At 45.8% G+C, this 19,686-nt stretch overlaps 1 protein-coding gene across 3 annotated transcripts in view; it reads right to left on the minus strand.

The window, feature by feature from the left end:
- Positions 1-3,267: 3,267 nt before the first annotated feature.
- The window catches only part of Mprip (myosin phosphatase Rho interacting protein), a 102,704-nt gene continuing 86,285 nt past the window's right edge, over positions 3,268-19,686 (minus strand). For 2 of the 3 annotated variants that reach the window (XM_028776581.1, XM_028776579.1), the window contains 8 exons: positions 18,955-19,102; positions 17,894-18,011; positions 16,699-16,858; positions 15,515-15,634; positions 14,218-14,304; positions 13,444-13,606; positions 11,967-12,052; positions 3,268-8,622 (listed from right to left, as the gene is read on the minus strand). In XM_028776581.1, the coding sequence (XP_028632414.1) occupies positions 8,551-8,622; positions 11,967-12,052; positions 13,444-13,606; positions 14,218-14,304; positions 15,515-15,634; positions 16,699-16,858; positions 17,894-18,011; positions 18,955-19,102 (954 nt within the window). In that variant the 3' untranslated portion in view covers positions 3,268-8,550. Of the gene's footprint in view, positions 8,623-11,468; positions 11,531-11,966; positions 12,053-13,443; positions 13,607-14,217; positions 14,305-15,514; positions 15,635-16,698; positions 16,859-17,893; positions 18,012-18,954; positions 19,103-19,686 lie in introns of all 3 variants that reach the window. The other variant, XM_028776580.1, reaches the window with a different exon arrangement.

Below are 19,686 nucleotides of genomic sequence, written 5' to 3' on the forward strand. Positions count from 1 at the left end.
AATGTGTGAAGACTTATGAAGTAACATCACTTCATATGTTTTCTTTCGTTGTTTGAGACCATCTCACTGTGTAGACCAGGCTGGTCTCAAACTCATTATGGCTGTTAAGACTGACCTTATCCTCCTGCCCCTCACTTAAGCACTGGGTACAGTGTGCACACTTTTGAGAGCTGTGAGGTGGGCACAGTACACATGGACATCCATTCCACTTGTCTAAGCAACAGTAAGATGATTTCCCCTAACAAGTGGTATTAAAACCTTTGTTGAAAATCAACTGACCATAAAATTTAATGGTCTATGTCTGGCTCCGCATTATCTCACTGTGGTAATGCCTGAAGCAGTCTAGATGTGTTGTTTTGAGAACTGGCAACACGAACCACAACACATTCTTAACTTCTTATATCCCATGTGAATCTTAAAATGAACATATCAATTAATCATCACTGGCAAAAATTAAAAGGTGTCTAGGGCTTTGATAAGGATTATGTTGATCTGTATATCAAGTGGGGCTGCCATCTTGAATTTTCTGATCCTTGGGCATATATATCTGGCTTTATCTTTAATTTCTTGATGCTTGTAGGTTTTTTGTTGTTTACTCAAAAATTTATCAGGCAGCTAAAGAGATCCAAAGGCAAGGAAACATTAAAGAGATAAGGCGTGTACACTCATAAAGAAGCAGCTATGTTCTTGGAATCACGAGTGAAAGAAAAACACCTTAGGAAGAGAAGAGATTGCTTCTACTTGAGCGGTATGGCTGGCCGGTCATGAGAGGGGATTAGGATTAAAGTCAAGGCTGGAGGTCTGGATTATCAATGGTACCCAGTGTGAGCTGTATGTTTCCTCCTTTCCTCTTTTCCTGTCTTTGGGTGTAATTTCCCAGTAGTGCCCATAGCTGTTCAATACACCATTCTATTACTTACTTGCATTTTCTTTTAAAGTATTCTACAGAACTAGGTCCTTTTGGTTTTTTAAAGTTTTTTGTTTTGTTTTGCTTTCCCTTTCTGTCTTTTGAAGGATTTTTGACCTTTTAATCTTGGTGTTGGTGGTCCTAAGTATTTTCCATCTGGTTTGATTTTTGTTCACTTGGCTGGAGTATCTCACAGCAGTGTTTATAGTTTTGAGTATTTTTTTATTACTCATGTTACTGTAAATGGAATTATTTCAGTCTTTAGAACTACTGTGTAGAAATACAACTGAGCTTTGTAGCTTAACTTGCTAAATTTAGTAATGCTAACTGAATGAAAAAGTGAAAAAAAAGAGGAGGACTTGCCTAAAGTATGGAGGAGAACCAGGCCGAGAATGGCCTGCGCACTAAACAGGAGAGGAGAGTGAGCGAGAGGAGAACGAGCAAGAGAGGAGCTTTTACCAAGACAGGTGGTAGGCAGAGGCCAAACGAGTCATGTAGCCAAAATGGCTAAATAGGGATCAGGTTTTAGGGGGCAAAATGTGGAAAACCAGCTCCGGGAAGGGCAATTTTGGGGTAGGGAGTTGGGTGAGAAGAGCTGGGAGGAGCCACAGGTACTGAGGGATGCTGGGAGAGCTGGCCAGACTCCACTTTGATACGTTAATGTGCACCTCATCTGTTTGTGCTGGGTTTCAGAGGCCTACCTAACACAAGCACCAAGCAGAGCTCATTTAAAAGGAAGAGCTTTATTTGTTTCCTTTCAATCAGTGCCTCTCTCTTGCTGAACTACTTTGGTTAGATCCTCTGTGCCATACTGAATGGAAATGGTGGAAGACTTCTTCAGTGAGATCAAAATCCTAGGGAACTATCAGTCTTTCATTACTGACTGTGATAAGCAGGGTAGGAAGGGTGATTCTTTTCATGGTTTTTGAACAATTTTAATCATAAAAGACTACTACTGTTTGGCTTGCCAACTAATTTTAAATTGCACTCACAGCTTTCAAGAAAACAGTCTCTGACCCTTTCCTCTCAATGACCTTTTTCTTTATGACCCCTCTCCCCCGCCCCATGTGTTTCCAGCAGATCTCTTCCCTCCCCCCACCTTTCTTCTAAAAAAGAAAAGAAAATGTGCTAAAACTACAGATCATATCAGGTCAGTGCCCCAAAACTTTTCTTTTTTTATGTACATTTGTTTATAATAGTTTTTTTTTTAGACAGCTATATTAGTTTTGTTTTGTTTTGGTTTTGGTTTTTTCGAGACAGGGTTTCTCTGTATAGTCCTGGCTGTCCTGGAACTCACTTGGTAGACCAGGCTGTCCTAGAACTCAGAAATCCGCCTGCCTCTCCCTCCCAAGTGCTGGGATTAAAGGCGTGTGCCACCACCGCCTGGCTATATTGGTTTTTAATGGACAAAAAGTCCCTAAACGACTGCAATAACATACTAAAAAGTATTTATTCTTTTGTCTTTTTACATCTTTGTTTTGCTGTTTTATAAACTTATGTTGATTACTAATTAGTAGAAAAAACTTTTGTATTTCCAGTCAGTTCCAAATACTTTTATTATAAGGTTTGTGACAATATTGAAAAACCCAGTTATTACCTTTTCTTTGGGGGGGGGGGTTGCTATGGGGATAGACAGGGTCTTGCTATATAACCCAGGCTGGCCTCAAACTGAAACCTCTCACCTTAGCCTCTCATGGGCTGGAATCACCAGGTTGACAGCCATTATGTCTGGCCTTGTTTATTCTAAACTTAATGAACAAAAAATGAAATAGAACCATCAAGGATTTAGATTTACCACAATTAGATAACACTATTTTGTTATTTTGGGCTATTTTAGGCCATGATGCTTTGAAACAGAACAAAAAAAAATTTATAATCGGAGGTAAATCCATGAAAGACAGGCCAGATAGAGTGGTGCCCACTAGTACTAGATGAGGAGGCCAGTCTGAGCTGTAACTTGAGGGCTCATGTTGTAGAGGCACTGCCTAGCATGCTTGAGGCCCTGGGCTCCAGCACCACAAAATAAAAACACAAGAGAGCTACGATGAAGAGTTATAGTATCTTGATTAATGAAGGAATCCCCATCAGAATTTTTTTGCTGTTCCTTTAACCCCCGAAGTTTCTATACCAAGTCAAAAGTACCATAGACTTTAGACAAAAAATATTATGGCTTATATGTAAAAATGTAAAATCTCTTTTAATGTGAAATCTAATGTAAATATCCTGAAAAAACGAGAACTCAGGGGAACACTGTAGAGGGGAGCAACAGGTTCTATCCAGCCCATTCTAGTCTCTAGTACACTTACGACTCAGGACTTTAGGTTCTGCTCTTTGACTGGCAGAGTCAGCAGCCATATGCATGGAGAGGGCAATGCAAAAATAGTTTATTATGATACAGTTCATGTAAAACCAAGCAGTATTTACACAATAAAAATGGTTAGCTACAGCCAAGGACTCTAGCTTGTCACACAAAGGAATAAATATTTCTACAAATTAACATTTCAATTGTAGTGAACCTGATGACAAACTTTGTAGGAAATGCCTTACACTGAACCATAAAATCTTGAAGGAGGAGTTGGGGGACACTTTATCTGCAGGAAGCCACACCCTGTGCATATACAGGAAGCCTAAACTGGCTCTGAGAAGCTGTGCTTGAAGCCTGTCTGGCTCAGTGAGGCTCCGCTTTCTTTTAGTCTGGCAACTGGACTGATTGTATCACAACAAAATACCTAAATAGCAGGTGAGATGGTACAAGCCTGTTTCTGTCGCGCTGTAGTGAAGAGGCCCTGCCAGGTACCCTGTTCACACACGCTCACCCCACCCCCATCCCCAGTCAAGCAGCAGTAATGGAAGGTCACCTAGAGTTCTGATTGTCAAGGAGCCACTGTGACTGGGGTTCTTAATATTCTACACAGCATACCTACAGAAAGCCACATCGGTTAGTAACCACAGAACTGGTTTTGGATCCTGGAATTAAGCATTAATACTGAAGGTGAATCTTAAAATGATTTTTAAAATCCATTTAAATCAAAGTTTGTGACAGAAACAAAAAATAGTCAATTTAGTGTTCTTTACAATCTACCTTGCTAAGATAAAATTAGATGTGTGGTTTGACTGACTTCTAGAGGAGAGATGAGCCAATGGCATGTCTACTATGACAAGCTGGAGTGGACTGGCTAGGACTCTTAACAATGGTGCCTCTCTTTAAGGCAGATGCTGGCTATGGAGTCCTGCCCCACAATGGAAGCTGCTCCAGGCTAACCTGTGACTCATGGGAAACTGGAGAGGCCCTCAAATCCTTCCGTTTTGGACTGTCCCATTTTTAGCTCTACTGATGGGCTAGCTCCTTACCAGTACAGAAATACAGCCATGGAGCTACCTGGAATCTCATGCTATATAGTCGGGCAGCTAGAGACAGGGTAGCTGGACTGCTCTGCATACAAGTCCAGCCCCGCAGTTGTCAGAACTGGGCACTTGGACCCGAAGCAGCCTATGCTTCTAGCCAGTTCTAACAAAAACACCCTGAGAAACCTGAGGGCAGGGTGCTGAAAGTCCCTCCTTATTACTGGTTTTCCTTGAGTGGCTCCATGCAAGTCTCACAGAATACTTTAAACAAGAATTAGGGCTTGCCAGGAGTGTGGGTAAGGATACACTCTTCAGAGTCTGTTGAGTAACCAAAACGTTAAAAGACATTACTTATTAATATAGTCGGTTTTTGTTGTTTTATTTTTAGACAGGGTTTTGCTGTGTAACCCTGGTTCTTTTAGAACTCTCTTTGTAGACCAGATTGGTCTTGAACTTAGCCTGCCTCTGCTTCCCAAGTGCTAATTAAATGTGTGAGCTACCATGCCTAGCTAACTAACGGTCTTGATATTTGAGAGGGATTTGCACTGAACGCTGCCTTTCTATACCTTCAAAAGGGGTAAAAACTCACACAAACTTTGCACAAAAATCCCTGTGCCATGTCTTAGAAATACTTAACATTACTTGCTCTGATATACAGAAAAGGCTGAGCAAGTGAAGTGCAGGGCCACAGGCTATCCTGTAGTATGCTGGGAGTTCCTGTGAAAAAGGCTTTGAGCCCCTACACTGACAGTCTCTATGTAGCTTAATAGGTGATGTCCTCTTTACAGCATAGCAAGCACAGCTAACCCTCTTGCATAGCAGGTGCAGGACAATCAGCCAAGAGGTAATTACTGTTCCTCCACCAGCAGAGTCTGGGGTTTGGGTGTTACTATGCATCTGGGGACTGTTTGTACCTGTAGCTGCCAGCAGACTTTGGTGTGCAGCTTGTATTGGGTACTGACATGGAGTATGGCATGAGTGGGAAGGCTGCATAGGGCCTCTAGGTGCTTATCCAGCTTATCTTTGAGAGCCAGGGCATAGGTGGAGGTCAGGAGAAAGACCACTTTTGGACAGGCCTGCAGGAATCTGAGCTAATGCCCAGGTTCACACAACACAGTATAGGCTGTGTGCTATCCAGCTACTTCCCTCAGCACCAGCTAGGTGTCTGCAGTGAGGAGTCTGCTTAGTTCTCTGCATTTCCAGGGTAAAAATAAGTCAGTGCACCATCTCCCCCTGTAGGGAAGTTAATAGTAGTACACAATCAAATATCTTTCACACCTGGTTTGTTTCCTAGTCAAATCCCTCAGGCTCCTTTTGAACAAATGTTCCAGAGACCACAAGTGTGCTCTCTGTAGTGCTGTGGTTGAACCCAGATTTACTTTTATATATATCTATATATCTCCCCTTAGCTCACCTGTATTTTGACACAGTCTTGCTATATAGTCCAGACTGACCTGGTACTTTGGAGCCTCAAGTGGTGGGAGTATAGACATAAACCACTACGCCCAGTTCAGTGTTATGCTGGATCCAGTGGAGGTCAACCCTGACCTTTGCTTTCACTCAGTGAATCCACACATTCCCGGCATTCTTCCCTCTGGTAATTCCCTACTTCATGGGTCTCTGGCTTCCTCTCATGGTCCTGGCATTGTGGCCACAACCATACTGGAAAAGGTGCAGCCAGTAGCCCTGTGTGACAAATGTGTTCTTTGCTCTGGTGCTAGGCACCACACAAGCATGATGTAATTTAAGCATGTTTACATTTGCTGTCAAATGAAGTCAGGTATGTTCCCTGTAATAGCAGTTTGCTTCTAGATGCTGGCAGATCACAAATGTGTATTTATGGGAAAATAAAATTCTGTTCCTATCATCAAGTGGGGAAAGAAAGCATGCCCACCGACTGGACTGGGAGCAGCCTGTGACTTCTTGATCTATACTACCCATCCTCAGCCAAGCATTCTCTTCTACATATGCCTGGACCAACTCCACCTGCACATTGGATACGTCTTCTCTGAATACACCAGCTTCAGCTTCTTTCCAGGGGATGGGAAGCCTGTAGGGAGGTCAGGCAAAAAAGTGAACCTGGCTCGGGGAGTGCGGGAAGGGAATGGACAGAGGACATGTGTCAGTCCAAAGTAAACTGCTGCAGTGGGCCTGCATGGCCATCAGGGACTCAGGAAGGCCAGCTGCTTGTTTGGTTCACTTTTGCCAGAAGCCAGAAGTGTCACCACCAAGAAACTCAAGATTCACCCTGATCCACACATTACTGTTCAGCCTGGCTTGGACAGTGGGAGATGATCCAGGAATCTCTGTCCTGTACCAATTCAGCATTTGGCCAACATAATCAAATACTCACACATGAAACCAAGCCCTGGAGCAGTGTGGTGTGCTATATCACAGCAAAAATAAGCCTGGAGTAAGAGCCTTGAGTGACAGATTAAGTGCAGCATGCCTGTCTCCTAGCCCTTGCTTCTGACGCCCAGGTACTTGTATTTTTAGCAAAGCTCAGGATTCTGAGGTGAAGAGCAAAAGATCAAATGTCCTTTTGAATGCTAGGCTTGGCATCTTCAGCAGGCTCTTTGTAGCATTGCAGGAACCACAATTGCAATGGGGCTAGAGGGTCCCAAGGGCAGCCTCTCAAAGAGAGAGAACAGGAGTCCTCAACCCAGAACTACAGCTCCTGAAGGCCAGCCCACTCTGAGCTCAAGAGACAGGGTTTCTCTGTGTAGCCCTGGCTGTCCTGTAACTCATTCTGTAGACCAGGCTGGCCTCGAACTCAGAAATCCGCCTGCCTCTGCCTCCCAAGTGCTGGGATTAAAGGCGTGCGCCACCACTGCCCGGCAACAGCTGCTCATCTTAACAGATCTGACTTGCCCATAATACCCAAAACATAAATGGTCACTGAGCATGTGCCAGTGTACAACTTAAAAACTTGTAAAAAAGGGGAGGCCCAGGGCTTGTCTGCTGGTCAGGGGCACACTTTGGTATGTCACAAATCCATTATCTTAAAATTTCGACCTGCCTATCATTAGGCCAGCTAGACACTGTGAATGACCTTGAACCTCAACTCATGTAGAACCATTTGGGGACTCATGGGTTCAATGTGTATACTCAGAGACCATCCAACCCACTTAACACTAACAAGCCAGGACGTGAATCTTAGTTGTGAGGCCACTGACTCTCCATTTGACACGGGGCCTCTTGTGTGCTGCGTCTTACAGTATGAATGCTTATTAGAATAGAAATAATTTTTTTTTCCAAGTAAATGCTGTAGAATGCTTTGAGCAGTTAGAAAGGTCCTACTCAGCAGCTAGAAAAGCAAAATTAGCACAGGCTCCCTGTCAATGGCTCCATGAGAAGCAGACAATTCAAGGGAACCTTCCAGAGCCCAGACAGATCAGAGTCCTGAGCACATGCTGCTGTTTTCACTAGTCCTGATAGTCTGTCTCACACACGGTCTGCTCCTCACCCTTCCCCAAGCAATATTCTTTTCAGACAGATTAAAACCCAGCCATGTTTCCTCTAGGTGACCTTGAGGAGGCTCCATCACACTTGACAAGTCTGAAGCTTCAGGCTGCAAGTCATTCTTCCTGGCCACCAGAAGACCAGGATTAGCACAGCAAGAGAGGCACGAGCGGAGGAAGGAATGAGAGGGGTCGGGGCTTTTGTGCAAGATTTAATAAAAAACCAAAATAGGAATGGTTGCTTTCAACATTTTCCAGGTTGTGAAAGATTTGCCAGGATTATCTGGGTATGGTTCTAAGCTGCATTAGTGGGCCAAATACAAGATGCTGTCCTCCTCCCACATCAAAAGGAAGTGGGCCAGGCTGGACACTATCCTAGGCCCTTCAGAAACCAGGCCAGCCTAGAATGTTCGGTGGCTCTGTTCTGACCAGCAAGGGTGGTGCTCCACTGTGTGCAGCAGAGCAGAGCCACTGGCAGGTCCCCACATGTGCACTCTGAGGCAGGGCTAGCTTATTAACAGGCTGCTGTGCCTTAATACTGACAGTGAGTGTGCTGGGAGGACAAGGGGGCTTGCTCAGGTATCAGTGGGGAAACCTCCCCACTCTACTGCTTGCGCGTGACTAATCTGAGAATACCATGGGGAAAAAAGCTGTGATAAAGACAACAGGAAGTTGGAATTAACAGGGAGGGAATGGAGCAAACACCCCACAGCAGTCTCTCATGCATCCATACCCACAGTTAATGACAGCAACAATGAGAAAGCACAGATGGAGATGAAAGCCACACTTGGCTTGTGCTGCCACCAGCTGGGAAGGATGTCAGTGGAATGGATGCAGCTAATCTTTCTTCAAGTCCCTGGATTCAAAGAGCTTCAAGCGCTCCTGCACCGTCAGGCCTTCCTTCAGACTCTGGTGGAGACAGAGGAAGAAGAAGCAGTTAGGTGTTGGTGCAGCAGTGTAGTGGGCTTCAGTAGCAGGTGCAGGTGAGGGATCCTGAGATTAGTGGGCATGCGAGGGCAGAAGGCCCTGAGAAAATCCCCTTGAGAAGTAGTGTTACTGGAATTTGCTTTCTCCTGTAGAAATTTACTTGGGTGAGAAAGGGGAAAAAATAAGAGAAATAAGATCATGTCATAGCTCAACTCTAGTTTAGGGCTGGTTCTTCAGACAAAACCACGAAACACTTGGGTGGAGAACTGGAAACCTGGGCACCTACCCTGCATGTCTCATTCTTTTGTCTTCATGAACAGATCGACTCAAGAGGCATCCCTGACAGACCACCAGATAGAGCTGTCCACACTCGCGCGCGCACACACACACACACACACACACTGGGACTTACTCCTGTGATCTTGGTATTATTTCTTAAGGTAAAGGACATTTTAACTGGAGAACAGAAATATTTACCACATCTCCCTTAAATATCTTTTCTCTTCCCCAATGCTTTCTTTTCTGGAAGAAACACTCCAGTTCTTAGAGAACTGGCAATCAACATATTTTTAGCCTGCCCAGGTCAGCATTGATTCTTGTTGGCAATCAGCCTTGGTGTCAGGCTCAGCCTCGCCATAAATGCATGTTATACTAGGAAAGGGGCAGTCAAGGTGCTTCTTGAGGTTGAGGCCCAGCTTCCTGCAGGGTATGAAGAACTGGGCTGTGGTTGGTGTCCTTACCACCACATTGTCCATAATATATACTTTGTTTTTTGAGTTAGGTTCTCATAATTGTCTTTTTTTACTAACAGATTATGTGTGAACTATGACATCCACACTTGCTTCAAGGTATCTTTGAAGTCTCACCTCCTCTTGAGTTCAGGTAGTTCCATGTCAGCCAGACTCCCCAAAAGATGTTACATGGGCCTTTTGCCTTTACCACTCACCAACTGGCCAAACCAACGTACACCCCAGGAGAATGGGGATATAGGCATTGGCATAAATGTTCTGTTCTAGCTGAGGACTTAGTATCATGCTGCCCTAAGACTCCTTGTGCTCTAGTACTGGGCTCCATGTGCTGGAGGAAAATCCTCATGTGACAGGAGCAGGCTCTGAGTGGTCACAGTGGCCCTATGATGCCCAGAGAAGGTGTGAGCCTAGTCACTATACTCACTACCATTCAAGAGTCTACGGGACAGAGAACATTCAAGACCCACTGTCCCTTATACCTTGATAAGTGTCATTTCTCTGGCCTCAGGTGCAGCCAGTTACCCTTAGGGCTCAGCATCCCACACCCATCCCATGACAACACTGAGGAGAATCCTTTTTGCTCTGGATCTCAAAAGAGGCCGTGCTGCTGCTATGCAGCTGACCAAGGCAAGAGATGACACAGCATCTGATGGAGGTCTCAGTCTCTCTCTCAACAGGGCTCCAAGTGCACTGCCATCTTGGACCCCACTTTGTGCGTGTGTGTGTGTGTGCCGAGTTTGGATACAAAGCACAATAATGGAACTGGGTCCCCATGCAAATCCTGACAAATCATGTGAGAAACAGCTCTGGGTCTCTGCCCTCCTGCTTCCTCAGAGGGTTAGGTGCCCTCTGGAAACCAATGGCCTTTCCCACCTACCACGGCTCTAGTGATTCCATGAGCATAGAGCTGCCCTAGCATTGTGTGACTAGTGACCCAGCTGATTACAGCAGCCCTCAATGGTTCTCAAGGCTGTCTTTGCCATAGGGATCTAGCTAGAATGGAGACTCCTTGTTCCTAGCATTACCACCACTCAGTTCCTTGTTACTGAGCCCTGTGTTCGGCATCCCCACAAGTTCACCTCACTACATATCTTCCTCATGGTGCCCATTCCTGGATGGCCTTTCTTATTCTAACCCAAAAGCCCTACTTGTTCATAGTGACCACTGTGCTTTCTGAGGGCTTCTGGGCAAGAGCTGAGTTTAACCTTAGGTTGGAGAAATTCTCCATTATACTTAAACCACATTTGCATATAAGTTAGTTTGGAACTAAAGGAAAAAACCTTGGGCTTTCTCAATACACTTCCCTAAGGCTACTTTGTCTCAAGCTGATTGCCCTTGCTGGCTTCTGTCTTGCTGGAAGGTAGGGAGGCTCATGTATAGCAGGAACTGGCACGCCTGGGTACTTAACTGCCAGTGGGAACAGCCAAGCCAGAGTCCTTGAGCTGTTCTCACCGCATACAGAAGGTCAGCACATACACTTAGGGCACAGCATCCCTAGCACTAACCTTAACATGGCCAACTCTACTACTGTCTATGGGAGACAGACTTTTGTATTACATAAAAAACAAAAGCAGTCATGTTCAGCCCTATGTGCATGGTTGCCAGGCCCTTAAGAACAAAATAATTTCCCAGACTCTACCCATGCAGTATTGATCAGTTCCACACAGAACAGCACAATTGGGATCTGTTTTATCTGCAGGGGTCTCCCTGAAACAGCTTATTACCAACTGGATGGATGAGGTCTTTCATGAGAGCAAAGTGCTTGCCAGACACAGTGGGTATCTGCTACCTCCCTGCAATTTGTTTCCAAGAGAGGAGACAGGAGCTCAGTGTTGTGCAAGTCACCCAGTATGCATGCTGGCTTGTGCCCACCCATCAAGCTGAGGAGGCCCTGGGCAGGCTCAGCTATGTGAAGAGGTTAGAGTGCCAACTTCCAGGACAGTTACTGAGATCTCATGTAGACTGTGTATGTTTGTTGGAGAAGGATGAAGGTAATTACACAGAGGTGTGCTATGGAGGTGTGAGCAGTGCATGCAGAGCCGCCTGTGCGGGTAGTGGGCAGAGAAGTGGTTTACCTACACGACAGGGGACTTGGAAGCGGGCGCGACTCAGTTATCCCATGAGACCTGCTCAATTACGGACTGTCAGAGGAAAGAGCAAAAAATAAGACACACACACAATCAGTTCTAAATGCAGTATGCTGGCCAGGCCCTCTCCGCCCATCCCCCCCAGACACATCCATCTGAGAGCACTCTGGGATCACTGACTTCATTTCTCCAAGGTTGGCAGTGTCAGTGTGATGACAGCTGTGCAGAGAACAGACATACAGTGGAGCCAAGAGGTCAGATTTACCCCACCTTCTGTGAGGCTCAAGATTTGTGTGAGACACGAATCTCTTCATGTCTTGCTTCTTGAAGCCCTGGCCCAGAGATGGTTCTGATGACATGGAACATGGACCTTGCAGTCACTAGAATCATCCAAACATTGTGACTACACAGCTGGGATAGTGCTTGCACTGGGCTCCATCTCTCCAGTATCCTCTAGCCCCATCTCATCTATAAGCTGGACCTCACTCACCTTGGACCTGATGTTTCTGAGTTGCCGGGTAACACAGGATCTATCTTTCTTCAGGAAGTCAGGATTGCTCTTAGATTTCATTATATCTGAAGGAACAAAAAGACTCATTACTTTTGCTTTCTACAATCTTCTGAACCAAATAGAATGTGTGGGAAGTTCTGAGTTCACTAGTATAGTACATATCCTAAATCCAATAGCCAATCCACAGTATGCTCTTCTTGGATACAACCAAGAACCAGAGTACTGGGTTCCCACTGGGGTTTAAGTCACAACTTCTGAGGCACACAATACTGTCAACAAAGGATAGGATCTCTTACTCTGGCATCAGACCTTGACTTCTGGGCATACCAACTGGCCTCATTATCTCTAGCTTATTTCTGACATAGGACTGCTATCAAACAGAATCAGAACAAATTCTTTTCATGATCCACCCCATCAAGAAAACAGTTCTTACAGTCTATTAAATACAGATGTGAAAGATGCACACTGGGTCATACCACAAAGTATGTCATGGGGATGGGGCTTTCATTTTGTTTACTAAACTCTCACAAAATTCTCTTTACATCAACACAAAAACACCTCCCTGTCTTCCTAAGAACTGCACACTGTGCAGCTTCCAACAGTCAGTTTGCACTGTTGTGCAGACTGCTGTCCATGGCTGATGCTTGTCTACAGATGCAGTGCCCTGTGCATGCTCTTCAGAGGTTAGTCATCAGGGCAGGACGAAAGCACATGTACTTCCCCATTCTAGCTTTGCTTCCTTCCCTCTAATGCCTCGGCTCTTGGTTTCCTATTCAGAGACCATGGTGAGCACCCTTTTACAGTAAGCTAGATTGTAAACTGTGCTGTTGTTAGCAGCCTTCCAGAAAAGTGGGTGTCTGTATCTCATAAGCAACACAGAGGACTGTTCCAACCAAGTATGTCTGAATGTTGTCATGGAAACTTGCTGAACTTGCCGAAGGAATGCTGAGTTACAGGGATATTAGGGGATTTGGACAGATTTTCAGTGTGTGGAGCTTTTACAAAGAAAGAGTCACAATGAAGGTAAGATGAAATCCTAAACGATCAGAAAGTATCCAACAGTACGTGGCTCTGCAGCCTCTTTCCCAGCTGTTTTGCACAGAGCCTGGATATTTTCACCCAGCACAAAGAGGTCAGTTTTATTGTTCTTAAGCAGCTTGTAGGTTCCTTCTGTTCTGCTTGCCAGTGGCCCTCAAAGATTTTATGGCAAAATCTTTAGATCAAGGAACTAGCAAGAACTCCCCCCACCTAAGTTTTTCAGAAAACAGACTGTGTGACCCCTTGCTTCTATGGAAGCAGCTCTGTGTAAAAGGGCTGCAGGATATGGGAGGAACAGTTCCTCTGGGGAGCCTGTGCATGTGGGGCCCCCCAAGGAGATTTGGATGGCTCAAGACATTTTTGGGGGGTTTGATTCAAGTGCCAAACCATCTTCATAAGGAGCACCCAGATCGCTCACCATATCCTGACACAGTAGTGCCTTCAGGAGATTTCTCGCCCAATGCCTCTGTGGCTGCTTTCAGCTGCTCCTTCAGCCTGCTGATGTCGCAGTCAGCCTTGGCCTTCGCAATGCTGAGCTCTGTGTAGATGTCTTTGTACTTGTCACTAGCATACTTCTTATCCTGGAGAGTAAAGGGACGACAAGTGAGTCCAGCTGTAGATGGTGTCAGGCTCACTTGCAACTCTGGTCTTGGGGCTGACGCACTGGGAGAACTAACTGTGGCTTGGGAATGGCCCTGTACCCTCCCTCTCTGAGGCAAAGACTGAACACTGAAGAAAACATGCAGTGAGCAGATGACAACTACAGGGGGCAAGCTCAGGCAGCCTGCTGTGGTCCTGACTGCCCAACACTTCTTTGTGGAGTCAGCCAGGGAGAGCCTCTAGTTTTTAGATTTGCTAAGTGACCTGATCACACCAAGGATCCCATCATTACTTTTGGACTCCAGGAATCCCTTTGAGATGAGTCCAACTAGACCAGCCTGAATAGCATGCCAAGCCTCACTTCATCCACTTAGCATTCTGTGCAAATGTGTGGAAACACAGGAAGCACCACTAGGCCAGGGAGACTTCCTTATTCACTTCTGAGGCATATGCTTAGAGGCTGGTGTTTTACCTGACTTTAGGATCGCAATTTTGTAGAATGTCCTGCCACGCAAAAATGAGCCCAGCAGGACCTGGCCAGACCTCTCAGCTTTTTCCCACTTTGTCCTGCCTCCAAACACTTGGCCCTTACCCGCAGGGCTGTCTGGAGTTCATCCTTGAGGGAGCTGATCTCCTGTTTCAGGTATTGAATTTCTGACTCTTTGACCCGCAATAAGACCTATAAGGAGAGGGAAAATGAGGAACCAGGTATCCTGCAGTCTGCATACACAGGATGGCTGGCAGACAGTTGCTTCATACACTGGGGAGAAGAGAGCTAACCCTTACTGAACACATGACTTAAATACTGCTCAGTCCTTCTACAGAAATGGAAAGAGGAAAAATACTGTTAGCCTTCCTAGTTCCGAGAACTTGGGGCCAGAGGCATGAGGGCTACATTGAGTTCCCACTACTGAGGAGCTTGCTCCCTGAGATGTAGCTGTCAAAGGCTAGACACATGATTCCGATAGGAACTTCTGCCAACTCTACCCAGCTCCTCCCACTCACCTGTCAGTATGGCACAGTCTGAATCGTGTATAAAGGAAAATCTTAACCTACTTGGGGTCTTCTTGAGGATGCTTTACACTGGTGCTTCTCAACCTTCCCAATGCTGCAACTCTTTAATATAGTTCCTCATGTTGTGATGACCCCCAATCATAAAATTATTTTGTTGCTATTTCATAACTGCAATTTTGCTACTACTATGAACTGTAACATAAATATCCAATAGGCTGGATATCTGATGTGTGCCCCAAGAGGGGTCTCAACCCACTGGTTGAGAACCACGGCCCTACACACATTAGAGTCTTTCCTTTTTCTCTCCCTCTTTCAACAGTGTTTGTTTTTTTCCTTTTCCTTTTAGACTGCTCTGGAATCCTCTTGCTTCACTTTCCTAAGTAGTTGGGATTACAACTACATGCCACAGAATGAGCTGTTCTGATTGCAAACAAACATCCTGGACTCTGAGAAGTTAAGTCATGATATAATCCTGAGAACAGCAGGATTCCTGTAGCTCTGAAATAGGGCACTTTATTGAGACCATTTTTGTGGGCAGGTAAGGGGAAGGGTGGGACTGAAAAATCCTCATGGCATCTAGAGGGGCCCCTGCTCCTGCCTGTGGACCTTAGGGTACCTGTCAGCTAACTGGTATCCCCAATGTCTTTGGGCCTTCCCACAGCTTTCATACATGTTAGCTTGAAGCTTTCTTTTTTGTGGTTGTTGCAGACCTAGAGATGAACCCAGAGTTTTGGATGTTAAGCAGGAGTTCTACTATTGAACTATACCCTTCTGGCCCTTTCTTAAAATCTGGTCCCTCAATGACTCTTAAGATAAAGAGCTCTTGTGTGACGCAGGAGCTCCTGAGTAAGGCAGTGCCCTGCTTCTTACAGTACCTCTAACTCATAGGCATCCTTGCCCTGTGTGAGCGGCAATCCAGTGGACTCCCCGCCACCGTCTCCAGTCAGTAGTGTCCGCAACCGTGTGATCTCCGCAGCCAGGCGGTTATTCAGCTCCTGGGGGACAACAGCACAATACAACAGTGACCACCCCCACACACAGTTGCTTAAGACAATAGAGGAGGTCATTTCTTACCAGTAGTGTGCAGAGGCCTAAGAATGGAGCCCCCAAGCCGTGTGCATGTTCAGTGCTATGTTTAAGGTAGACATTTAAGGCTGTTACTACATAAAAGCTGTTCATATGGGCTATGTGAGGACTTATAACCTGTCAAATTGGTTCTAGGACCTCTATTAGGCACCAGATTCTGTGGATGTTCAAGTTCCATTACAAATGGCACACAATATCTGCATACATCCTCCCATATACAGTAGCATGGTCTCTAGACTATGTCTAATATCCAGTACCATCCATGTAATTCCTAAGTACTTAGTTGTAATATATTACTTAGGGAGTAGTGATAAGAAAATAGTAGATGCCCAGTGAAAACTATGTTTTCCTATGTATGGTCAGTTCAATTTAGAACTGATTTAGAACTCAGAGCAGCAAAAGACCAATTGTGTCTCTAGAGCTAAGATTCCACGGACCTAAAATTAAAATCCTTCTGCTGTGGGCAATGTTATCTTGTTCCACTTGAGCTGCCAAAGACTATTCTACTTCTGTCCCTCCAATTTCTCAGACCTTCTTTCTGACTGATATACATAGTCTTCTTCAAGCCACTGCAGTGGTTCAGTGACTCCCAAGTAGTTACACCCACAGTGCAAGTGTGGTTTGAGAAGCCAGGGAGAGCAAGCATGATAGAGCTTGAGGCAGGCAAAAATAGGATGTTGATGAAAGAGCTTATATTGAACTTAGTATCATAACCTACTCATCTGGGATTCTAGAGAACCCCAATTTCCTAAGGAGCACTAAATTCTAACTAAGAGCATGACTTATAGAAACAAATGTGAGAGAGTAAGCCCAGCCACTGGAGGACAGAAGATCCCAACTCTGAGATAGACTTGAGATACTCCAACTAGAGGACCAGAGATTCAGAGAAGTCCCCAGATTCTTAAGTCTCAGGTAGGGCAGACCATGGCTAGTAGCCTCTATGTAGGTGGGGCTTAGTTTCTTTGGGCCTTACCTGGTTGTGGGCGTTGAGTTCCTGGTTCTCACGCTGGCATTGCCGCAGGGCCTGCCGCTCGGCCTCCAGTGCCTGGGCTAGGTGTGCATTCTCCAGGCACTTCTGGGAGTACTGCTCTGAAAGGACCTCCAGCTCCCGCTGCACTGACTGTAGCTCCTCCCTGCAGAGAGGGAATGTTCAGCCTGTTCCCACTGTAGGACTGGGACAGCTAGACATTGATAGTACAGTGTCTACCCACAGAATGTCAGGGACACTTTGCAGAAATGACTGTCTTTGCTGGGCTATCCACAGGTGGCACACTGGTGATGTAACTAGGAGGCAGAACCAGTGTGACAGCAGGGCTGAGTTTCTGAGAGGTCATAGGTGGAAAGCACCCACTCGGGCAGTGTGTCATTTCAAAACACAGACACTCAGCACAACAGGAAACCAGGCCTGGAGATTCTGTTCTCAGCACTCCACATCCAGAAGGGCCACATCCAGTAGAGTTGAGAAGGACCTTCCAGATGAGCCTCCAGCCCAGGAAGCATGACTACTGGACTTCTTGAGTTACTGCTTTCAGCCCCAGAACATCCCAGAGACACCAGCAAAGTCTAATCAATGGATACTTCTGGTACTAACCCAAGGGCCCCTAGCAGTGTGACTCCTATCAAGGAGAAATTCTCAAGGTGTTTCCACGCTGCACTTGGTGATATCTGTGTAGTCAGTTCATGAGATTTCTAGAACACTGTGGCCATTTTTGACACAAACTGCTGTGGTATACCAGGCATAAAACACCAGCTAGACCCTGGCTCCTTTTAAGGTGCTGATATAGTACCAGTGGTCCAAACAAATTGGGGGATGGTGTCTGCAGTCAACCTTAATAAGCACAAGGCACTTTGTTTTGTTTTAGAACAGGGTCTCCATATATAGCCCAGGTTGGCTTCAGATTTGTGGCAATCTTCCAGCCTCAGGCAACTAAGTGCTGGGATTAAAAATATCATCATGCCTAGCTTAAGTTATGATTTTAAAATGTCATTTGCTACATTTGTTTCTCTGCATTTTAGAGATCAGCCTTAATTTAAGCCACAGGAGAGCAAGGTAGTGTGGGCTGTCCTTGGAGCCATGGCCTCACCTCCCCAAGAGCAGCCTTAAAGCTGTCTTAGACTTGGTAAAGCAGCCCTCGCTCACAGGGCTCTCATAGGGGCAGGTGACTCACAGGTACTGTCGCCTCAGGGCTTCTATGTCTGAATTGATGCTGCTGATCTGAGACCGCTGGCTCTTCTCTAACTCGCGTTCCATCTCCTCTCGGTGAGCATTCTTCATGGCTTCAATGGCTGCAGGAAGGACACAACCAACCCTCAGCACCAAAATCTAGGGCTACAAGTGGCAGTTTCTCTACTATATTATCCCTCCACAAGGCCAAGGATAGGCTAGTGTGATATCTGTCCCCTGTTGACACTGACTCCAGCAGCAGTAGGACTCCAAAGCAGGATGGTCTATCCTAGACCAGCTCTCTGGGATAGATAAAGGGCAAGAGAATTCACAAACTAATTTCCCCTGGAAGGGCTATAGGTATGTTATATTTGCTATCGGAAAGACTCTACGATGATCAGGTAAATGTCAATGTTCTATTCACGCATGAGTTTACAAAATAAGAATGTCTGACAGCTGCTTTACTTTTTTCCCTGCTGCTAAAATAAACCTCTGTACTGTCATTAATCATGTGGAGAAATTGCAACATGACATGGGTGACCCACATTTGCTGGGGCTGTGTTAGAGTATATTCATGCTCTGCTGAAGAATACTCCGAGTGAGGGACACCTATTGGAGACCAGCTCTGCAGTGTCACAAACAGCTGGGGCACTGGCTTTCAGTTTGGAGGCTCTCAATAGACTTCTCAAGCTAGTCCTTGACTCACTTTGAATCTTCAAATACCTCTCTCCAAAATGAAGCTTAAGGCTATGGCTGGCACTGACTTAGTCCAGTACCATGCATGAAACCATGTTTAATCTTCATCAATACATACAGGGGGTAGGGTGGTACATGTCTGTTATCTGTTACTCCAGCATGGAGGACGTGAATGGAGGAGAGTGGGTTCAAGGTTATCCTCATCTACATAGGGAGTTTAAGGCTGGCTTGGGATAGAGACCCTGCCTACCACCACCTTCTAAGAGAAAAGTTAACTCTCAGAGAAAAGCAATGTTAAGGCCAATCCTCTTCTGGACTACAGGTTCAGCCCAAGACATGAGAAACCTGTGCTCATGGACTTAGCCCCACCTGATATGGTGGCAGCTGTTTCCTCAGCCAGGAGGCGGTCTTTTTCCTCCCGCAGCTTTTCTAGCTCCCGTTGGTGTTGCCTCTGTAGATCTTCAATCTTCTTCTGATGTGTCTCTTCCATGGCAGCAAAGCCTCTCTCACATGTAGCCTGCAGAACGGAAGAGGGCTCATTGGTTTTTCTTTGCCTCCAAGTGGCTGTCTCGTGTAATAAATAAGGTAGCCACCTGCTTGGTCCAGGAAATGTATGGTCTCAAGATGTGGCTGGTGATTCTAGTATCAGGTACCAAGGCTGTGTGTAGCTTTGTCCTGGGAATATGTGGCATCACAACCAGGTGGTACATCTATTGCCTATATTGGTTAGAGTGGCAGATATGCTCTCACCGATGTGCTAGGTGGAGAGACTGAGATTATCTCTGTGGGCTGGGGCTTATTTCTGGGAGATTAGGTGCCTCAGCTGTTCACTAAACTTCAAGGATATCCTCATAGGAGCCAGAGCAGAACCAACATCTTTCCTGCCAGCCTGTGCCTTCTTTCTTCTTTCTCTCCTTTAAAGAGAGCAGAGGCTACCCACTGAGAACCTTACAACCTTCCAAGCAGAATAGATACGTGAGTCCTAGGGAACTCACTCCCCATCTCCCACAGCCATGGAGCCTCAGGCATGGCCTGTCAGGGCTGGTCTCCCCAACCAAGCAGTAGTACATGCCCTGTTCTATCTGCAGCTCACAGCTACTT

This window comes from Grammomys surdaster, unplaced genomic scaffold (genome assembly GCF_004785775.1).
Source record: "Grammomys surdaster isolate TR1022 unplaced genomic scaffold, NIH_TR_1.0 270, whole genome shotgun sequence".
Taxonomy (NCBI): Eukaryota; Metazoa; Chordata; class Mammalia; order Rodentia; family Muridae; genus Grammomys; species Grammomys surdaster.